The sequence below is a fragment of the Bufo bufo genome, chromosome 1 (genome assembly GCF_905171765.1).
Source record: "Bufo bufo chromosome 1, aBufBuf1.1, whole genome shotgun sequence".
NCBI classification, from domain to species: Eukaryota; Metazoa; Chordata; class Amphibia; order Anura; family Bufonidae; genus Bufo; species Bufo bufo.
The window spans coordinates 843,027,007-843,047,311 of NC_053389.1; the positions used below are offsets into that span (position 1 = coordinate 843,027,007).

The 20,305-nt window shown below is 46.1% G+C and overlaps 3 protein-coding genes across 4 annotated transcripts in view; 2 read left to right on the forward strand and 1 right to left on the reverse strand.

Moving 5' to 3' along the window:
• Positions 1-15,990, reverse strand: part of LOC120990668 — an 83,199-nt gene extending 67,209 nt beyond the window's left edge. Inside the window, exons 1-5 of the mRNA XM_040419581.1 lie at positions 15,933-15,990; positions 15,052-15,587; positions 14,400-14,494; positions 11,642-12,311; positions 7,840-8,195 (exon numbers count right to left, since the gene is read on the reverse strand). Coding sequence (XP_040275515.1) covers positions 7,840-8,195; positions 11,642-12,311; positions 14,400-14,494; positions 15,052-15,358 — 1,428 coding nt within the window. The 5' untranslated portion in view covers positions 15,359-15,587; positions 15,933-15,990. The remainder of the gene's footprint in view (positions 1-7,839; positions 8,196-11,641; positions 12,312-14,399; positions 14,495-15,051; positions 15,588-15,932) is intronic.
• LOC120986736 (histone H1B-like) lies at positions 5,920-6,594 on the forward strand. Of its 2 annotated transcripts, XM_040415449.1 has the most exons (2): positions 5,920-5,943; positions 5,989-6,594. In XM_040415449.1, the coding sequence occupies exons 1-2, from the start codon at positions 5,920-5,922 to the stop codon at positions 6,592-6,594; spliced, it is 630 nt and encodes a 209-aa protein (XP_040271383.1). The 2 variants fall into 2 exon arrangements, with proteins under 2 accessions (XP_040271383.1, XP_040271382.1); XM_040415448.1 differs by having other exon boundaries at positions 5,920-6,594.
• LOC120986738 (histone H2B 1.1) lies at positions 13,820-14,518 on the forward strand. The gene has a single exon (XM_040415452.1). It carries the CDS (start codon positions 13,997-13,999, stop codon positions 14,375-14,377), a length of 381 nt encoding a protein of 126 aa, XP_040271386.1. The 5' UTR covers positions 13,820-13,996; the 3' UTR covers positions 14,378-14,518.
• Positions 15,991-20,305: the final 4,315 nt, after the last annotated feature.

Sequence of the window (20,305 nt, forward strand, 5' to 3'; positions counted from 1 at the left end):
ACTGTGCTGTATTATACTGTGCTATAATATACTGTACTATACTGTGCTGTACTGTACTATACTGTGCTGTACTATACTGTACTATACTATGCTGTGCTGCACTATACTGTGCTGTACTATACTGTGCTGTAATATACTGTACTATAATGTGCTGTACTATACTGCACTATACTATGCTGTACTATAATATACTGTACTATAATATACTGTGCTGTACTATACTGTAATATAATATACTGTACTATACGATGCTGTGCTATACTGTACTATACTATGCTGTACTATACTGTGCTGTACTATACTGTACTATACTATACTGTGCTATACTATACTGTACTATACTGTGCTGTACTATAATATACTGTACTATGCTGTACTGTACTATAATTTACTGTACTATACTATACTGTGCTGTACTATACTGTACCATACTGTGCTGTACTATACTATACTGTACTATAATATACTGTACTATACTATGCTGTAATATACTATACTGTACTATACTATGATGTGCTGTACTATACTGTACTTTAATATACTGTACTATACTATGCTATACTATAATGTGCTGTACTATACTATAATATACTGTACTATGCTGTACTATACTGTGCTATACTATACTATATGATGCTGTACTATAATATACTGTGCTGTACTATACTGTACTATACTATAATATACTATACTGTACTGTGCTGTATTATACTGTACTATAATATACTGTAATAAACTATAATATACTGTACTCTACTGTACTATAGTATACTGTACTATACTGTGCTGTACTATAATGTACTATAATATACTGTACTATACTATACTGTGCTGTACTATAATATACTGTACTATACTATCCTGTACTATAATATACTGTACTATACTATACTGTGCTATACTATCCTATACTGTACTATAATATACTGTACTATACTGTACTATAATATACTGTACTATTATATACTATACTGTGCTTTACTATAATATAATTTACTGTACTAAACTGTGCTGTACTATAATGTACTATACTATCCTGTACTATAATATACTGTAATATACTATACTGTACTATGATATACTATCCTGTACTATAATATACTGTACTATACTATACTGTGCTGTACTATACTATAATATACTATAATATAATAAACTGTACTATACTATAATATACTGTACTATACTATACTGTGCTGTACTATACTATAATATACTGTACTATACTGTGCTGTACTATACTGTACTATAATATACTGTACTATACTATACTGTACTATACTATACTGTACTATACTATAATATACTGTACTATACTATACTGTGCTATGCTGTACTATACTGTACTATAATATACTGTACTATAGTATAATATACTGTACTATACTATACTATACTGTGCTGTACTATACTATAATATACTGTACTATAATATATTATACTGTACTATACTATAATATAATGTACTATACTATAATGTACTATACTATAATATACTGTACTATAATATACTGCACTATACTATAATATACTGTACTATAATATACTATACTGTACTATAATATACTGCACTAAACTATAATATACTGTACTATACTATACTGTCCTATACTGTACTATAATATACTATACTATAATATACTGCACTAAACTATAATATACTATAATATACTATACTGTACTATAATATACTATACTGTACTATAATATACTGTACTATACTATAATATACTGTACTATACTGTGCTGTACTGTATTATACTATACTGTACTATACTATAATATACTGTACTATACTGCACTATACTATAATATACTATACTGTGCTGTACTATACTATAATATACTATACTGCACTATACTATAATATACTATACTGTGCTGTACTATACTATAATATACTGCACTATACTATAATATACTGTGCTGTACTATACTATAATATACTGTACTATAATATACTGCACTATACTATAATATACTGTACTATAATATACTATACTGTACTATAATATACTGCACTAAACTATAATATACTGTACTATACTATACTGTCCTATACTGTACTATAATATACTATAATATACTGTACTATAATATACTGCACTAAACTATAATATACTATAATATACTATACTGTACTATAATATACTATACTGTACTATAATAAACTGTACTATACTATAATATACTGTACTATACTATACTGTGCTGTACTATACTATAATATACTGTACTATACTGTGCTGTACTATACTGTACTATAATATACTGTACTATACTATACTGTACTATACTATACTGTACTATACTATAATATACTGTACTATACTATACTGTGCTATAATATACTGTACTATAGTATAATATACTGTACTATACTATACTATACTGTGCTGTACTATACTATAATATACTGTACTATACTGTACTATAATATATTATACTGTACTATACTATAATATAATGTACTATACAATAATGTACTATACTATAATATACTGTACTATAATATACTGCACTATACTATAATATACTGTACTATAATATACTATACTGTACTATAATATACTGCACTAAACTATAATATACTGTACTATACTATACTGTCCTATACTGTACTATAATATACTATAATATACTGTACTATAATATACTGCACTAAACTATAATATACTATAATATACTATACTGTACTATAATATACTATACTGTACTATAATATACTGTACTATACTGTGCTGTACTGTATTATACTATACTGTACTATACTATAATATACTGTACTATACTGCACTATACTATAATATACTATACTGTGCTGTACTATACTATAATATACTATACTGCACTATACTATAATATACTATACTGTGCTGTACTATACTATAATATACTGCACTATACTATAATATACTGTGCTGTACTATACTATAATATACTGTACTATAATATACTGCACTATACTATAATATACTGTACTATAATATACTATACTGTACTATAATATACTGCACTAAACTATAATATACTGTACTATACTATACTGTCCTATACTGTACTATAATATACTGTACTATAATATACTGCACTAAACTATAATATACTATAATATACTATACTGTACTATAATATACTATACTGTACTATAATATACTGTACTATACTATAATATACTGTACTATACTGTGCTGTACTGTATTATACTATACTGTACTATACTATAATATACTGTACTATACTGTCCTATAATATACTATAATATACTATACTATACTGCACTAAACTATAATATACTATACTGTACTATAATATACTATACTGTACTATAATATACTGTACTATACTATACTGTGCTGTACTGTATTATACTATACTATAATATACTGTACTATACTGCACTATACTATAATATACTATACTGTGCTGTACTATACTATAATATACTATACTGCACTATACTATAATATACTATACTGTGCTGTACTATACTATAATATACTGCACTATACTATAATATACTGTGCTGTACTATACTATAATATACTGTACTATAATATACTGCACTATACTATAATATACTGTACTATAATATACTATACTGTACTATAATATACTGCACTAAACTATAATATACTGTACTATACTATACTGTCCTATACTGTACTATAATATACTATAATATACTGTACTATAATATACTATAATATACTGTACTATAATATACTGCACTAAACTATAATATACTATAATATACTATACTGTACTATAATATACTGTACTATACTATAATATACTGTACTATACTGTGCTGTACTGTATTATACTATACTGTACTATACTATAATATACTATCCTATACTATAATATACTATACTGTACAGTACTATAATATACTGCACTATACTATAATATACTGTACTATAATATACTATACTATAATATACTGCACTAAACTATAATATACTGTACTATACTATACTGTACTATAATATACTATAATATACTGTACTATAATATACTGTACTATACTGTGCTGTACTGTATTATACTATACTGTACTATACTATAATATACTGTACTATACTGCACTATACTATAATATACTATACTGTGCTGTACTATACTATAATATACTATACTGCACTATACTATAATATACTATACTGTGCTGTACTATACTATAATATACTGCACTATACTATAATATACTGTGCTGTACTATACTATAATATACTGTACTATAATATACTGCACTATACTATAATATACTGTACTATAATATACTATACTGTACTATAATATACTGCACTAAACTATAATATACTGTACTATACTGTCCTATACTGTACTATAATATACTGTACTATAATATACTGCACTAAACTATAATATACTATAATATACTATACTGTACTATAATATACTATACTGTACTATAATATACTGTACTATACTGTGCTGTACTGTATTATACTATACTGTACTATACTATAATATACTGTACTATACTGTCCTATAATATACTATAATATACTATAATATACTGTACTATACTAGGCAGTACTATAATATACTGTACTATACTATAATGTACTATACTATAATATACTGTACTATTATATACTATACTGTGCTGCACTATACTATAATATACTGTCCTATACTATAATATACTATCCTATACTATACTGTCCTATACTGTACAGTACTATAATATACTGTACTATACTATACTGTGCTCTACTACACTATACTATAATATACTGTACTATACTGTCCTATACTATACTATAATATACTGTACTATACTATAATATACTGTACTATTATATACTATAATATACTGTACTATACTATACTGTACTATACTATAATATACTGTACTATACTATAATATACTGTACTATACTATAATATACTGCACTATACTATACTATTATATACTGTACTATAATATACTGCACTATACTATACTATTATATACTGTACTATAATATACTGTACTATACTATACTGTACTATAATATACTATACTTTGCCGTATTGTACTGAGATTACGGAGGTGCAATGAGGGGGATTATAGGGGCAGTTCTCTCTACTTTTCTTACTCCCCAGAATGTTTCCGGGGGTCAGTAAAGCGGGGTCCACACTTCTGGGGGGCGGGCCATACTCTGCCCCATTGTACCGGCACCCCCTCTGCTGCAGCCAGGAGCCCAGGAGAGAAGTCCTCTGTCATCTGCGGAGCCCTGACCACAAGACGCATCTCTGCCCCCTGAGAGCCCTGTACACACATGAGGCGGCATCACTGCGGCGGGGAATGTGCGGGGACACGGAGCACTGGAGCCGGCAGGGAGCGGAGGACGCCGCCTGTGTTACCCTCCCGGGCTCTCCGCGGCTCCAGCTCCTCCCCGCAGCGTCCAAGCAGCTTCCTGCGGCCCCACCTTGTGGGAAAGAGCCCTGGGATGGGGACGAGGGCCGGGAAGAGAGGGAACGAGCCCCCGCAGCGGAGCCATCGGGCCGGATCCAGCCGGATGTGCAGAACGGCAGGCAGAGCGGGAGGACTGTGGCGGAGATCCCGGGGCCTGCTCCGGCCTCCTCCGCCACAGACGGCGACACACGGTGAGGAGGGATGTCCGGGAGGAGGAAGGCGCGGAGAAGGCGGCCTCTCCTGTCCGGTTCTAGCCGCTAAAGGGCTCTTCTCCCGGGCAGGGAAGCACAAGGGGAGAGCGGAGCTGCAGCCGGGCTGAGAGGGGTGAAGGCGGGGCCTGTGTCCAGTGTCAGCCAATAGACGCGCAGGAGGGCGGAGCTCGGCAGCCAATCACTGCGCAGCGCTCCACATATAAGAGGCGGCCCCGGCTCCGGCCTCAGTGTTTTCTCCAGGAGAAGTCTCTGTGTTTTCTCCCCACGTCTCACACGATGGCAGAGACCGCGCCAGCAGCCGCCGCTCCTCCTCCTCCCGCCGAAGCGGCCGCCAAGTCCAAGAAGCAGCCGAGGAAATCCGCCGCGGCAGGGGGCGCCAAGAAAAGCAAGAAGCCGTCCGGTCCCAGCGTGTCCGAGCTCCTGGTCACAGCCGTGTCCGCCTCCAAGGAGCGCAGCGGGGTGTCTCTGGCCGCCCTGAAGAAGGCTCTGGCTGCCGGAGGATGCGATGTAGAGAAGAACAATAGCCGCATCAAGGTGGCCATCAGGGCTCTGGTCACCAAGGGGACCCTCACCCAGGTGAAGGGCAGCGGCGCCTCCGGCTCCTTCAAGCTCAACAAGAAGCAGCAGGAGACCAAGGACAAGGCGGCGGCCAAGAAGAAGAAGCCGGCGGCGGCCAAGAAACCTGCAGCTACTGCGGCCAAGAAACCCGCTAAATCCCCGAAGAAGCCCAAGAAGGCTTCGGCCAAGAGCCCGAAAAAGGCGAAGAAACCAGCCGCGGCCAAGAAAGCAGCCAAGAGCCCCAAGAAGCCGAAGGCTGCCCCCAAGAAGCTGGCCAAGAGTCCGGCTAAGAAGGCGGCCAAACCCAAGGCTGCCAAGAGTCCGGCTAAGAAGGCGACCAAACCCAAGGCTGCCAAGAGTCCGGCTAAGAAAGCGGCGAAAGCCAAGAAGTAACCGGCGCCGCCCGCACCTCTCCCCCAAAGGCTCTTCTCAGAGCCGCCACCTCCTCCTCAGACGAGCTCCACTCCGCCCTTCTGCCCTCGTTCTCCGCTCACAGCGGGCGGGGGCTCCGGCTCCTCTGCGGGCAGGAATAGGGGGCGGGTTAACCCTGTCAGCGCCGCTCTCTTCCGTCTATCAGGTCCTCGCTGCTCGGCTGATAACCGCCCCTCACTGCGCCCCGCCCCCGGGTTAATACTGAGCAGACTATGGGGGCGGGGCTATAGAACTAGCACCTTGGCTTTTGAAATTCCCGCTCAATTACCATCTGGTTAGAATTCAGCGGCCGTGGACAAGCTCCGCCCCCGGCTCAGCTGAATGGATGATGTGAGCCCCTCCTCTCTTGGTGTTCCGCCCCCTGGCATAGCTGAATGAATGTAAATGAGCCCCTCCCCTCCTCCCCTCCCCCCCGCTCTTCTCAGAGCCCCCACCTTCTCTAGGACGGAGCTGCCGCATTGTGTGAATACATGGAAGCCTCATGTCCGAGGCGGATTATTCCCTCATTATAGACCACTGATCGGGAGGATGGGGGGAGTAGTGATCGTATACTCGGGAGGATGAGGGGAGTAGTGATTGGACACTGAGGATGGGGGGAGTAGTGATTGGACACTGAGGAGGAGGTAGTGAAGGACGAGCGGCTGGATGGGTCCACAGACCGGACACTCGGGGGCGGGGATAGGATTGGAGCTCAGGACATGGCGGAGAATGCGGGGACGTCTGTGACGAAGAGACGGAAGGGAAGAGCAGGGAGTCCGGGCGGACATTGCTGCTGTAGAGGGTTTGGCCGCTGAATTCTACCCGCACTGTAATTGAGCGGGAATTTCAAAAGCCAGGAGATCAGCCAATCACTGTAAAGCACTTGTCCTATAGCCCCGCCCCCAGCAGCGCTGAGTGCAGATGGCGGGGGGCAGGGAGGATGGAGGCGGTAATCGGTCACGGTCAGCGAGTCCCTGATAGACGGGGGAGATACAGAGAGCGCTTTTAGAATAAAGGAACTGCTCTCACTAATTAGAGCGCTGAAAGGGTTAACCCGCCTCCTGTGAGCAGAGGTGGAGAATGAAGGGCGGAGTGGAGCTCGTCTCTGGAGGAGGTGGTGGCTCTGAGAAGAGCCTTTGTTGGGTGCGGGGCGCAGATCTAAGCCCTCTCCCCTCGGATCCTGCGGGCCAGCTGGATATCCTTGGGCATGATGGTGACCCGCTTGGCGTGGATGGCGCAGAGGTTGGTGTCCTCGAAGAGCCCGACCAGGTAAGCCTCGCTGGCCTCCTGCAGGGCCATGACGGCCGAGCTCTGGAAGCGAAGGTCGGTCTTGAAGTCCTGGGCGATCTCTCTCACCAGGCGCTGGAAGGGCAGCTTCCGGATGAGCAGCTCGGTGGACTTCTGGTAGCGTCGGATCTCCCGGAGAGCGACGGTCCCGGGCCGGTAGCGGTGAGGCTTCTTGACTCCGCCAGTGGCGGGGGCGCTCTTCCTAGCGGCCTTAGTGGCCAGCTGCTTGCGGGGAGCTTTCCCGCCGGTGGACTTACGGGCTGTCTGCTTGGTTCTGGCCATGGCTCTGCAGAGATCTGTACACAGCAAGAGAGTGAGGTGAGGAACGGACCGTGCAGATCATTTATACTCCCGGCCTCGTCCTCATTGGCTCATGTAAACCACACCCCTACATCCCTATTGGTTTATTCGTACAATGATGTGCCCGCCAAAACTTCCGTTACCAATCATCGTTCACAAGAGGCGGAGCTCATCCTATCCGCCAGTCCCAGCTGATAGGCGTGTCTTCAGGTAATAAGCCCCTCCTACATGAAGCGGGAGGTCAGTCTCTTCCCACCGCCTCCTCCTCAGACAAGCTCCACTCCGCCCTTCTGCCCTCGTTCTCCGCTCACAGCGGGCGGGGGCTCCGGCTCCTCTGCGGGCAGGAATAGGGGGCGGGTTAACCCTGTCAGCGCCGCTCTCTTCCGTCTATCAGGGCCTCGCTGCTCGGCTGATAACCGCCCCGCCCCCTGCTGGTAGTGATGCCGCCGCTGAGTGTACTGTGCGTGCAGGGGGGTCGTGCGCTCTATCCCTGGACACCAGCGCAGCGATGGAGCCGCTCTTCTCCGCACAGTGACTACGGGACTGTTCTCCGGTAGGACGGTCGTGGGGAGCGGGAGAAGGCGGCCACTGACGGGTTAATACTAGTACGTTACAGTGATTGGCTGATCTCTGGATTTTGAAAATCCCGCTCAGCGGCCGTGGAGGAGCAGTCCATTACACACAGGGGACGAACCCTCTACAGCAGCAATGTCTGCCCGTACTGGCAGCAGGTCAGGAGCGGCAAGTGCCCCTGTGTGTAATGGACTGCTCCTCCACGGCCGCTGAATTCTGACCGGACTGTAATTGAGCGGGAATTTCAAAAGCCAGAGAACAGCCAATCACTGTAAAGCACTTGTTCTGTAGCTCCGCCCCCTTCTCTCTGCGCTGGTGTCCGGGGATAGAGCGCAAGGCGGGGCTCACATCATCCATCAGCAGATCACTACTCCCCACTGTCTGATCACTACTCCCCCCATCCTCCTCACTGTCTGATCCCTACTCCCCCCACCCTTCTCTCTGGCCGATCACTACTCCCCTCATCCTCCCGAGTATACGATCACTACTCCCCTCATCCTCCCGATCAGTGGTCTATAATGAGGGAATAATCCGCCTCGGACATGAGGCTTCCATGTATTCACACAATGCGGCAGCTCCGTCCTAGAGAAGGTGAGGGCTCTGAGAAGAGCGGGGGGCGGAGCAGCAGGAGGGGCGGGGCTCATATATATTCATTCAGATGAGCCGGTGGGCGGGGCAGCAGGAGGGGCGGGGCTCACATCCATTCATTCACTGAGCCGGGGGCGGAGCAGCAGGACGCACATCCATCCATTCAGATGAGGCAGGGGCGGGGCTCACATCATCCATTCAGATGAGGCAGGGGCGGAGCTTCTCCACGGCCGCTGAATTCTTACATCACATCCTAAACATTACAGCCTCCATACTAACAGCCTCTACATTATATTACAGCCTCCACATTATTTTTACAGCCTAAATATTACCAGCCTCCGTATTAATGGCCTCTACATTACAGTCTCCATGTTAAATTACCGGCCTCCACAATATATTACTGACTCCATATTACTGGCCTCTACATTACATCAGGGCCTAAACATTACATTACAGCCTCCATATTACACCACCGCCTCCATATTATATGACAGCCTCCATATTACTAGCCTCTACATTACAGCCTCCATACTACCAGCCTCCACATTACATTATATTACAGCCTCCATATTACAGCCTCCAAACTACCGGCCTCCACATTACATTATATTACAGCCTCCATACTACCAGCCTCCACATTACATCACAGCCATATTACCAGCCTCTGCATTACATTACCAGCCTCCACATTATATTGCAGACTCCATATTACCGTCCTCTACATTACAGCCTAAACATTATGTTACAACCTACATATATTCAGTCTCCAGATTACATTACAGCCTCCATATAACTAGCCTCTACATTACAGCCTCCATATTATATTACAGCCTCCATATTAGCGGCCTCTACATTACATCACAGCTTAAACATTGTTACAGCCTCCATATTAATTGACAGCCTCCGTATTACCAGCCTCTACATTACAGCCTCCCTACTACCAGCCTCCATTTTGTATTATCAATCTCAACATTATATTACAGCCTTCATATTTTCAGCCTCTACATTACATTATAGCCTCCATATTATATTGCAGCCTTTATATTACCAGCCTCCACATTACATCCTCCACATTATATTACAGACTCCATATTACCGTCATCTACATTACATCACAGCATAAACATTATGTAACAACCTCCATAATTTCAGCTTCCACATAATTACAGCCTCTACATTACAGCCTCCACATTATATTGCAGCCTTCATATTACCAGCCTCTGCATTACAGCCTCCAAATTATATTACAGACTCCGTATTACCGGCCTCTACATTACATCACAGCTTAAACATTATGTTACAGCCTCCATATTTTCAGCCTCCACATTACAAGCCTGTAAATTACATTATATCCTCCGCATTATATTAAAGCCTCTATATTATCAACCTCAACATTATATAACAGCCTCCACATTACATAATAGCCTCAATATTACATTGCAGCCTCCATATTATATTACCACTACTCCCCTTATCCTCCCCAGTGCCCAATCACCACTCCCCTCATTAATAGCAGATCACTACTCCCCTAATCATCCTCAATACCATATAACTACTTCCCTCATTCTCCTTATTGCCCAATCACTACTCCCCTCATCCTCCTCTCTGGCAGATCACTGCTCCCCTCATCCTCCTCTCTGGCAGATCACTGCTCCCCTCATCCTCCTCTCTGGCAGATCACTGCTCCCCTCATCCTCCTCTCTGGCAGATCACTGCTCCCCTCATCCTCCTCTCTGGCAGATCACTGCTCCCCTCATCCTCCTCTCTGGCAGATCACTACTCCCCTCATCCTCCTCTCTGGCAGATCACTACTCCCCTCATCCTCCTCTCTGGCAGATCACTGCTCCCCTCATCCTCCTCCTCTCTGGCAGATCACTGCTCCCCTTATACACTTCAGCTGAGCTCTGCTCCCGCTATGAATGGCTGCGGATCAGCGAGCTGTGCGGCCGCTCAGTGCAGGGCGGGAGGACGAGGCTCCGCTCCTACGGGCACATAACGGCTGCGGGGTCCAGAGCTCTGCTCCTATTGGCTGGGAGAGCTCAGGATCTCGTCGCTCATTTGAATTTCCCGCCTATAGTCCCCAACTGCAAATGAGCTGCTGATCTACAGGAGGAGCCGGTCATGTGACCTGTACGCGCGTCATAAGCCACGCCCAGCGCCGCTCATTGGCTTCTCCACGAGTCTTGTCTCCGTTGGAGGCTTCTAATCCACCCAATGAGCGGCGCTGGGGGCGGAGCAGAAGCCTATAAAGGCGGCAGGAGGCGGCTCCTCCGGATCACACACATCAGAGTCTTCCTTGCTGTTTTTTTGCTCTGCTGTAGAGAACGATGTCTGGACGCGGCAAACAAGGAGGCAAAGTCCGGGCTAAGGCCAAGACCCGCTCCTCCCGGGCAGGGCTCCAGTTCCCGGTCGGCCGAGTGCACAGGCTCCTCCGCAAGGGCAACTACGCCCAGAGGGTGGGCGCCGGCGCTCCCGTCTACTTGGCCGCTGTGCTCGAGTATCTCACCGCCGAGATCCTGGAGCTGGCCGGCAATGCCGCCCGCGACAACAAGAAGACCCGCATCATCCCCCGCCACCTGCAGCTGGCCGTGCGCAACGACGAGGAGCTCAACAAGCTGCTGGGCGGCGTCACCATCGCCCAGGGAGGCGTCCTGCCCAACATCCAGGCCGTGCTGCTGCCCAAGAAGACCGAGAGCACCAAGTCGGCCAAGAGCAAGTGAGCCCGGCTCTGCTGCTGTGCCCCCCGGAACCAAAGGCTCTTCTAAGAGCCCCCCACATGGTCTGTACGACTGAGCTGGCGATGCCGCTGATCTCCGCTGTGGAGGAGGCGTCACACAGGGGCACTTACCGCTCCTGACCTGCTGCCAGTACGGGCAGACATTGCTGCTGTAGAGGGGTCGTCCCCTGTGTGTAATGGACTGCTCCTCCACGGCCGCTGGATTCTGACCGGACTGTAATTGAGCGGGAATTTCAAAAGCCAGAGATCAGCCAATCACTGCAAAGCACTTGTCCTATAGCTCCGCCCCTTCTCCTGCTCTGCGCTGATTGCCCAACTGCTCTCTGGCCGATCATTACTCCCCCCATCCTCCTCCCTGTCTGATCACTACTCCCCTCATCCTCCTCACTGTCTGATCACTACTCCCCCCATCCTCAGTGTCTGATCACTACTCCCCTCATCCTCCCGAGTATACGATCACTACTCCCCTCATCCTCCCGAGTATACGATCACTACTCCCCCCATCCTCCCGATCAGTGGTCTATAATGAGGGAATAATCCGCCTCGGACATGAGGCTTCCATGTATTCACACAATGCGGCAGCTCCGTCCTAGAGAAGGTGGGGGCTCTGAGAAGAGCGGGGGGCGGAGACAGCAGGAGGGGAGGAGACAGCAGGAGGGGCGGGGCTCATATCTATTCATTCATTCACTGAGCCGGGGGGCGGAACAGCAGGAGGGGCGGGGCTCACATCCATCCAGATTAGTCCACGGCTGCTGAATTCTTACCGGACGGTAATTGAGCGGGAATTTCAAAAGCCATGGTACTAGTTCTATAGCCCCGCCCCCATAGCCTGCTCAGTATTAACCGGTCAGTGGCCGCCTTCTCCCGCCACCCACCGGAGAAGGGGAGAACAGTCCCGTATTCACTGTGCGGAGAAGAGCGGCTCCATTGCAGCGCTGGTGTCCAGGGATAGAGCGCACGACCCCCCTGCACGCACAGTACACTCAGCGGCGGCATCACTACCAGCAGAGGGCGGGGCGGTTATCAGCCGAGCAGCGAGGCCCTGATAGACTGAAGAGAGCTGCTAGCCCCGCCCCCGGCTTATCTAAATGGATGGATGTGAGCACCACCCCTCCTGCTCAGCTGAATGAATGTGAGCCCCTCCCTTCTTGCTGCTCCGCCCCCCGGCTCTGCTGAATAGATGGATGTATGTGAGCCCCGCCCCTCCCTTCTTGCTGCTCCGCCCCCCCGGCTCAGCTGAATGGATGGATGTGAGTTCTGCTCCGCCCCCCGGTTTAGCAGAATGGATGGCTATGAGCCCAACCCCTCCTGCTGCTCCGCCCTCCGGCTCAGCTCTATGAATGGATGTGAGCCCCTCCCATCTTGCTGCCCCGACCCCGGATCTGCTGAATGGATGGATGTGAGCCACGCCTCTCCTGTTGCTCCGCTGAATGGATGTATGTGAGCCCCGCCCCTCTATTTGCTCCGCCCCCGGCTATGCTGAATGGATGTATGTGAGCCACGCCTCTCCTGTTGCTCCGTCCCCCGCTTAGCTGGATGGATGTGAGCCCCGCCCCTCTATTTGCTCCGCCCCCGTCTCAGCTGGATGGATGTGAGCCACGCCTCTCCTGTTGCTCCGCCCCCGGCTCTGCTGAATGGATGTATGTGAGCCCCGCCCCTCTATTTGCTCCGCCCCCGGCTCTGTTGAATGGATGTATGTGAGCCCCGCCCCTCTATTTGCTCCGCCCCCGGCTCAGCTGGATGGATGTGAGGCTGCCAATTGGGAGAAGTGGAGACACCACGTGACCCTCTCCTCCAGTAGATCGGCGCGCAGTCAGCAGCAGCTCATTTGCATGGCCCGTGTATAAATACCGCCGCGGTGGCAGGAGGAGAACAGACGAGATTTTGTCCTCAGTCAGAATGCCCGAGCCAGCCAAGTCCGCCCCAGCGCCCAAGAAGGGCTCCAAGAAAGCCGTCACCAAGGTTCAGAAGAAGGACGGCAAGAAGCGGAGGAAGAGCAGGAAGGAGAGCTATGCCATCTACGTCTACAAGGTGCTGAAGCAGGTCCACCCCGACACCGGCATCTCCTCCAAGGCCATGGGCATCATGAACTCCTTCGTCAACGACATCTTCGAGCGCATCGCAGGGGAAGCCTCCCGCCTGGCTCACTACAACAAGCGCTCCACCATCACCTCCCGGGAGATCCAGACCGCCGTGCGCCTGCTGCTGCCCGGAGAGCTGGCCAAGCACGCCGTCTCCGAGGGCACCAAGGCCGTCACCAAGTACACCAGCGCCAAGTGAGCGCCGCCCCCGCTCTCCGGACCCAAAGGCTCTTCTCAGAGCCCCCACCCTGTCTCCAGCGGAGCTGCTCCCGGGTCTCCCCGTTCTCACAGTGGCTGCGGTTTTCCTCCCTGTCAGCTAGATGAGATGCGGTAACGCTAGCGGAAGTTACACTACAAGCTCCCCTCCTCCTCCATGCCCGATCACTACTCCCATCATCCTCCTCAGTGTGGCGCTCCCTGGAGAGAGGCTGTGCGGCCGCTCAGTGCAGGAGGACGAGGCTCCTACGGGCACATAACGGCTGCGGGGTCCAGAGCTCTGCTATTGGCTGGGAGAGCTCAGGATCTCGTCGCTCATTTGAATTTCTCGCCTATAGTTGAGCTGCTGATTTACAGGCGGAGCCGGTCATGTGACCTGTACCAGCGCCGCTCATTGGCGGGACGGATTAACCCCTCAGTCTCCGAGCACAGCTCGTCTCGTAGCTGCGGTGGAGAACACCCGGGGCTCAGGATTTACAGATTATTGGGGGGTTTCTGTAATGTAGACCTCCGGCTGTACTGAGCACAGGGCGCCGCTGATCTCCTGATGTGCGGGCGGTGTTAACCCCTCAGTGGCATTGTAGCTCCTCCCCGGGAAGATGTGGGCGGCTCTAAGAAGAGCCTTTGTGCTGTGAGGACGGAGGCGGCAGCATTAACCCCCGAAGCCGTAGAGAGTGCGGCCCTGGCGCTTGAGCGCGTAGACCACGTCCATGGCGGTGACGGTCTTCCTCTTGGCGTGCTCGGTGTAGGTGACGGCGTCCCGGATGACGTTCTCCAGGAAGACCTTCAGCACCCCGCGAGTCTCCTCATAGATGAGGCCGGAGATGCGCTTGACGCCTCCCCTGCGAGCTAGGCGGCGGATGGCAGGCTTGGTGATGCCCTGGATGTTATCACGGAGCACCTTCCTGTGCCGCTTGGCGCCGCCTTTCCCGAGCCCTTTCCCTCCTTTACCGCGACCAGACATCTTCTAGGTGTGAGGAGCAGAGAGCAGTGACTGCTCAGCCCAGAGCCCTCCTTTATATGGAGCATGGGCGGACCTGAAGGAGAACTGCACGGAGAGGCGGCCTTTCTGGGGGCGGGGCTGTTCCTGAACTCCAGGCCCCGCCCTCCAGCTCTGATTGGCTGAGCTCAGAAGTGCTGGTGGTTTTCATTTTCCAGCCTCCATATTACCAGCCTGTAAATTACATCATATCCTTCACATTAAAATAAAGTCTTTATATTATATTATCAACCTCAACATTACATTACAGCCTCCATACTACCAGCCTCCACATTCTATTACAGCCTCTGCATTATAGCCTCCACCTTATATTACAGCCTCCATATTACATCTATGTTTCTATTACAGCCTCCATATTACCAGCCTCTACATTACATTACAGCCTCCATACTACCAGCCTCTACATTACATTACCAGGCTCCACATAATATCACAGCCTCCACATTACATTACAGCCTACATATAATATTACAGCCTCCACATTATATTCCAGCCTCCACATGATATTACAGCCTCCATATTATATTACAGCTTCCACAATATATTACAGCCTCCATATTATATTATCAACCTCAACATTATATTACAGCCTCCATATTTAAAGCCTCCACATTACATTATAGTCTCCACATTACATCACAGCCTCTATATTATCATCCTCAACATTATATTACAGTCTCCATATTTACAGCATCTACATTATATTACAGCCTCCATATTAATGGCCTCCACATTACATCACAGCCTCCATATTATATTATCAACCTCAACAACATATTACAGCCTCTACATTACATTATAGCCTCCACATTATATTACAGCATAAAAATTACCAGCCTCCACATTACATTACAGCCTCCATGTTACATTACCGGCCTCCACATTATATTACAGCCTCCGTATTACCATCCTCTACATTACAGTCTCCGTGTTACATTACCAGCCTCCACATTATATTACAGACTCCATATTACCGTCCTCTACATTACATCACATCCTAAACATTACATTACAGCCTCCATACTAACAGCCTCCACATTACATCACAGCCTCTACATTATATTACAGCCTTCATATTACCAGCTTCTGCATTACATTACAGCCCTCAAATTATATTACAGCCTCCATATTATATTATCAACCTCAACAACATATTACAGCCTCTACATTAGATTATAGCCTCCACATTATTTTACAGCCTAAATATTACCAGCCTCCATGTTATATTACAGCCTCCGTATTAATGGCCTCTACATTACAGTCTCCATGTTAAATTACCGGCCTACACATTATATTACAGACTCCATATTACCGGCCTCTACATTACATCACGGCCTAAACATTACATCACAGCCTCCACATTATATGACAGCCTCCATACTACCAGCCTCCACATTACATTATATTACAGCATCCATACTACCAGCCTCCACATTACATCACAGCCTTAATATTACCAGCCTCTGCATTACATTACAGACTCCAAATTATATTACAGCCTCCACATTACATCACAGCCTCCACATTATATTGCAGACTCCATATTACCGTCCTCTACATTACATCACAGCCTAAACATAACTATAACTAGCCTCTAGTAGAGGCTATAACTAGCCTCTACATTACATTACAGCCTCCATACTACCAGCTTCCACATTACATTACAGCCTCTATATTTCATTACTGGCCTACACATTATATTACAGCTTCCATATTACCGGCCTCCACATTACAGTCTCCATATTATATTACATTACTGGCCTCCACATTATATTACAGCCTCTGTATTACCGGCCTCTACATCACATCTACATCACAGCTTAAACATTATGTTACAGCCTCCATATTTTCAGCCTCCACATTAATTGACAACCTCCATATTACCAGCCTGTAAATTACATTATATCCTCTGCATTATATTAACGTCTCTATATTATATTAACCTCAACATTATATTACAGCCTCCATACTACCAGCCTCCACATTCTATTACAGCCTCCACATTACATTATAGCCTCCACATGATATGACAGACTTCATACTATATTACAGCCTCCACATAATATTACAGCGTCCACATTACATTACAGCCTCCACATTATAATTACAGCCTCAATATTATATTACAGCCTTTATATTATATTACAGCCTCCACATAATATTACAGACTCCATATTACCAGGCCCCAAAATATATTAAAGCCTTCACATTACCAGCCTCCACATTATTACAGCCTCCACAATATATTACAGCCTCCATATTATCAGGCTCCACATGATATTACAGCCTCCACAAGATATTACAGCCTCCATATTACCAGGCTTCACAAGATATTAAAGCCTCCCTATTACCAGGCTCCACATTACATTATAGCCTCCATATTATATTACAGCCTCCAAATTATATTACAGCCTCCAAATTATATTACAGCCTCCACATTACATTATAGCCTCCATGTTATATTATAGTTTCCACATTACATTATAGCCTCCATATTATATTACAGCCTCCACATTACAGCCTCCATATTATATTACTGCTTCCACATTATATTACAGCCTCCAAATTTCATTGCATCCTCCACATTACATTATAGCCTCCATATTATATTACAGCCTACACGTTATATTACAGCCTCCACATTACATTACGGCCTCCATATTATATTAAAGCATCCACATTACATTATAGCCTCCATATTATATTACAGCCTCCACATTACATTATAGCCTCCATATTATATTACAGCCTCCATATTACATTATAGCCTTCATATTATTTTATAGCCTCCACATTATATTACAGCCTCCACTTTACATTATAGCCTCCATATTACCAGGCTCCACATTATATTACATCCTCCATATTACCAGGCTCCACATTATATTACAGCCTCCTTATTACCAGGCTCCACATTATATTACAGCCTCCACATTACATTATAGCCTCCATATTATATTACAGCCTCCACATTACATTATAGCCTCCACATTATATTACAGCCTCCACTTTACATTATAGCCTCCATATTATATTACAGCTTCCACATTATATTACAGCCTCCATATTACCAGGCTCCACATTATATTACAGCCTCTATATTACCAGGCTCCACATTTTATTACAGCCTCCATACTACCAGGCTCCACATTATATTACAGCCTCCACATTAAATTACAACCTCCATATTATATTACAGCTTCCACATTATATTACAGCCTCCATATTACTAGGCTCCACATTACATTATAGACTCCATATTACCAGGCTTCACATTATATCACAGCCTTCATATTACCAGGCTCCACATTATATTACAGCCTCCTTATTACCAGGCTCCACATTATATTACAGCCTCCATATTATATTACAGACTCCATATTATATTACAGACTCCACATTATATTACAGCCTTCACATTATATTACAGCCTCCACATTATATTACAGCCTCCACATTATATTACAGCCTCTATATTATATTATAGCCTTCACATTACATTATAGCCTCCATATTATATTACAGCCTCCATATTATATTACAGCCTCCACATTATATTACAGCCTCCACATTATATTACAGCCTCCATATTATATTATAGCCTTCACATTACATTATAGCCTCCATATTATATTACAGCCTCCACATTACAGCCTCCATATTACCAGTCTCCACATGATATTACAGCCTCCACATTATATTACAGCCTACAGATTTCAGCCTTCACACTATAGTACAGCCTCCATATTACCAGGCGGTCCTCATTAAGGTCTTACTGGGGGGGCTGTTGTGTGTGTGGGGGGAAGGGGGGGGAGATAGAAGCATCACCAGCATCATATGCATCAACTTCCGTCTATAATGAGCAGCTTTCTTCGGCCGCCCTCTGAAGAAACCACCCAGCTCCAGCAGCAGGACATCCAGCAGAACCTGAACCAGCAGGCGGTGACATACTTGGACTGCACCCTGTAACCCATGATCCAAGATCTCCTGGACTTCTGGGCATGCAAACTTGATGTGTGGCCCCAACTGGGCGAGTTTTCCATGGACATGCTTTCCTGCCCGAACCAGAGCGGGTGCTCGGTGCGGCGGGGGGCACAGATACCCCTGAGAGAACTCGCCTTTCCTTCCAAAATGTTTAGTGACAAATAGAGTTGAGCGGACACCTGGATGTTCGAGTTCGGCCGAACTTCACAAAAAAGTTTGAGTTCGGGACCCGAACTTGACCCGAACCCAAACCCCATTGAAGTCAATCCCCCCAGCCACGCACCAGTGATGGCCATGAGCTGGTCTGGGTGCCACCCTGCTGTGAACATGGTTCCTCCTCCTCCATCTCCTCCTCCTCCACCTCCTCATCCTCCAGAACTGTGCCCTGGCTGGACAATTGTGTACCTTGTGTTTGTGGGTGCAGGAACCCACCCTCGGAGGCACTTGGGAATGACTTGCTGGAAACCCTACGAAATGATCCCTCTTCCTCCTCCTCCTGTGCCACATCCTCTTCCATCATCGCCTGCAGCGTTTTTTCAAGGAGGCATAGAAGTGGGATAGTAACGCTGAGAACGGCGTCATCGGCACTGGCCATGTTGGTGGAGTACTCGAAACAGTGCAATGAGGAACACAGGTCTGGCATGGAGGCCCAGTCATTGGTGGTGAAGTGGTGCTGTTCCGCAGAGCGACTGACCCGTGCGTGCTGCAGCTGAAACTCCACTATGGCCTGCTGCTGCTCGCACAGTCTGTCCAGCATGTGCAAGGTGGAGTTCCACCTGGTCGGCACGTCGCATATGAGGCGGTGAGCGGGAAGGCCGAAGTTACGCTGCAGCGCAGACAGGCGAGCAGCAGAAGGGTGTGAACGCCGGAAGCGCGCACAGACGGCCCGCACTTTATGCAGCAGATCTGACATATCAGGGTAATGTT

Coding starts and splice junctions, on each gene's coding strand:
- LOC120986736 (XM_040415448.1), top strand. CDS start 5,920: ATGGCAGAGACCGCGCCAGCAGCCGCCGCTCCTCCTCCTCCCGCCGAA.
- LOC120986738 (XM_040415452.1), top strand. CDS start 13,997: ATGCCCGAGCCAGCCAAGTCCGCCCCAGCGCCCAAGAAGGGCTCCAAG.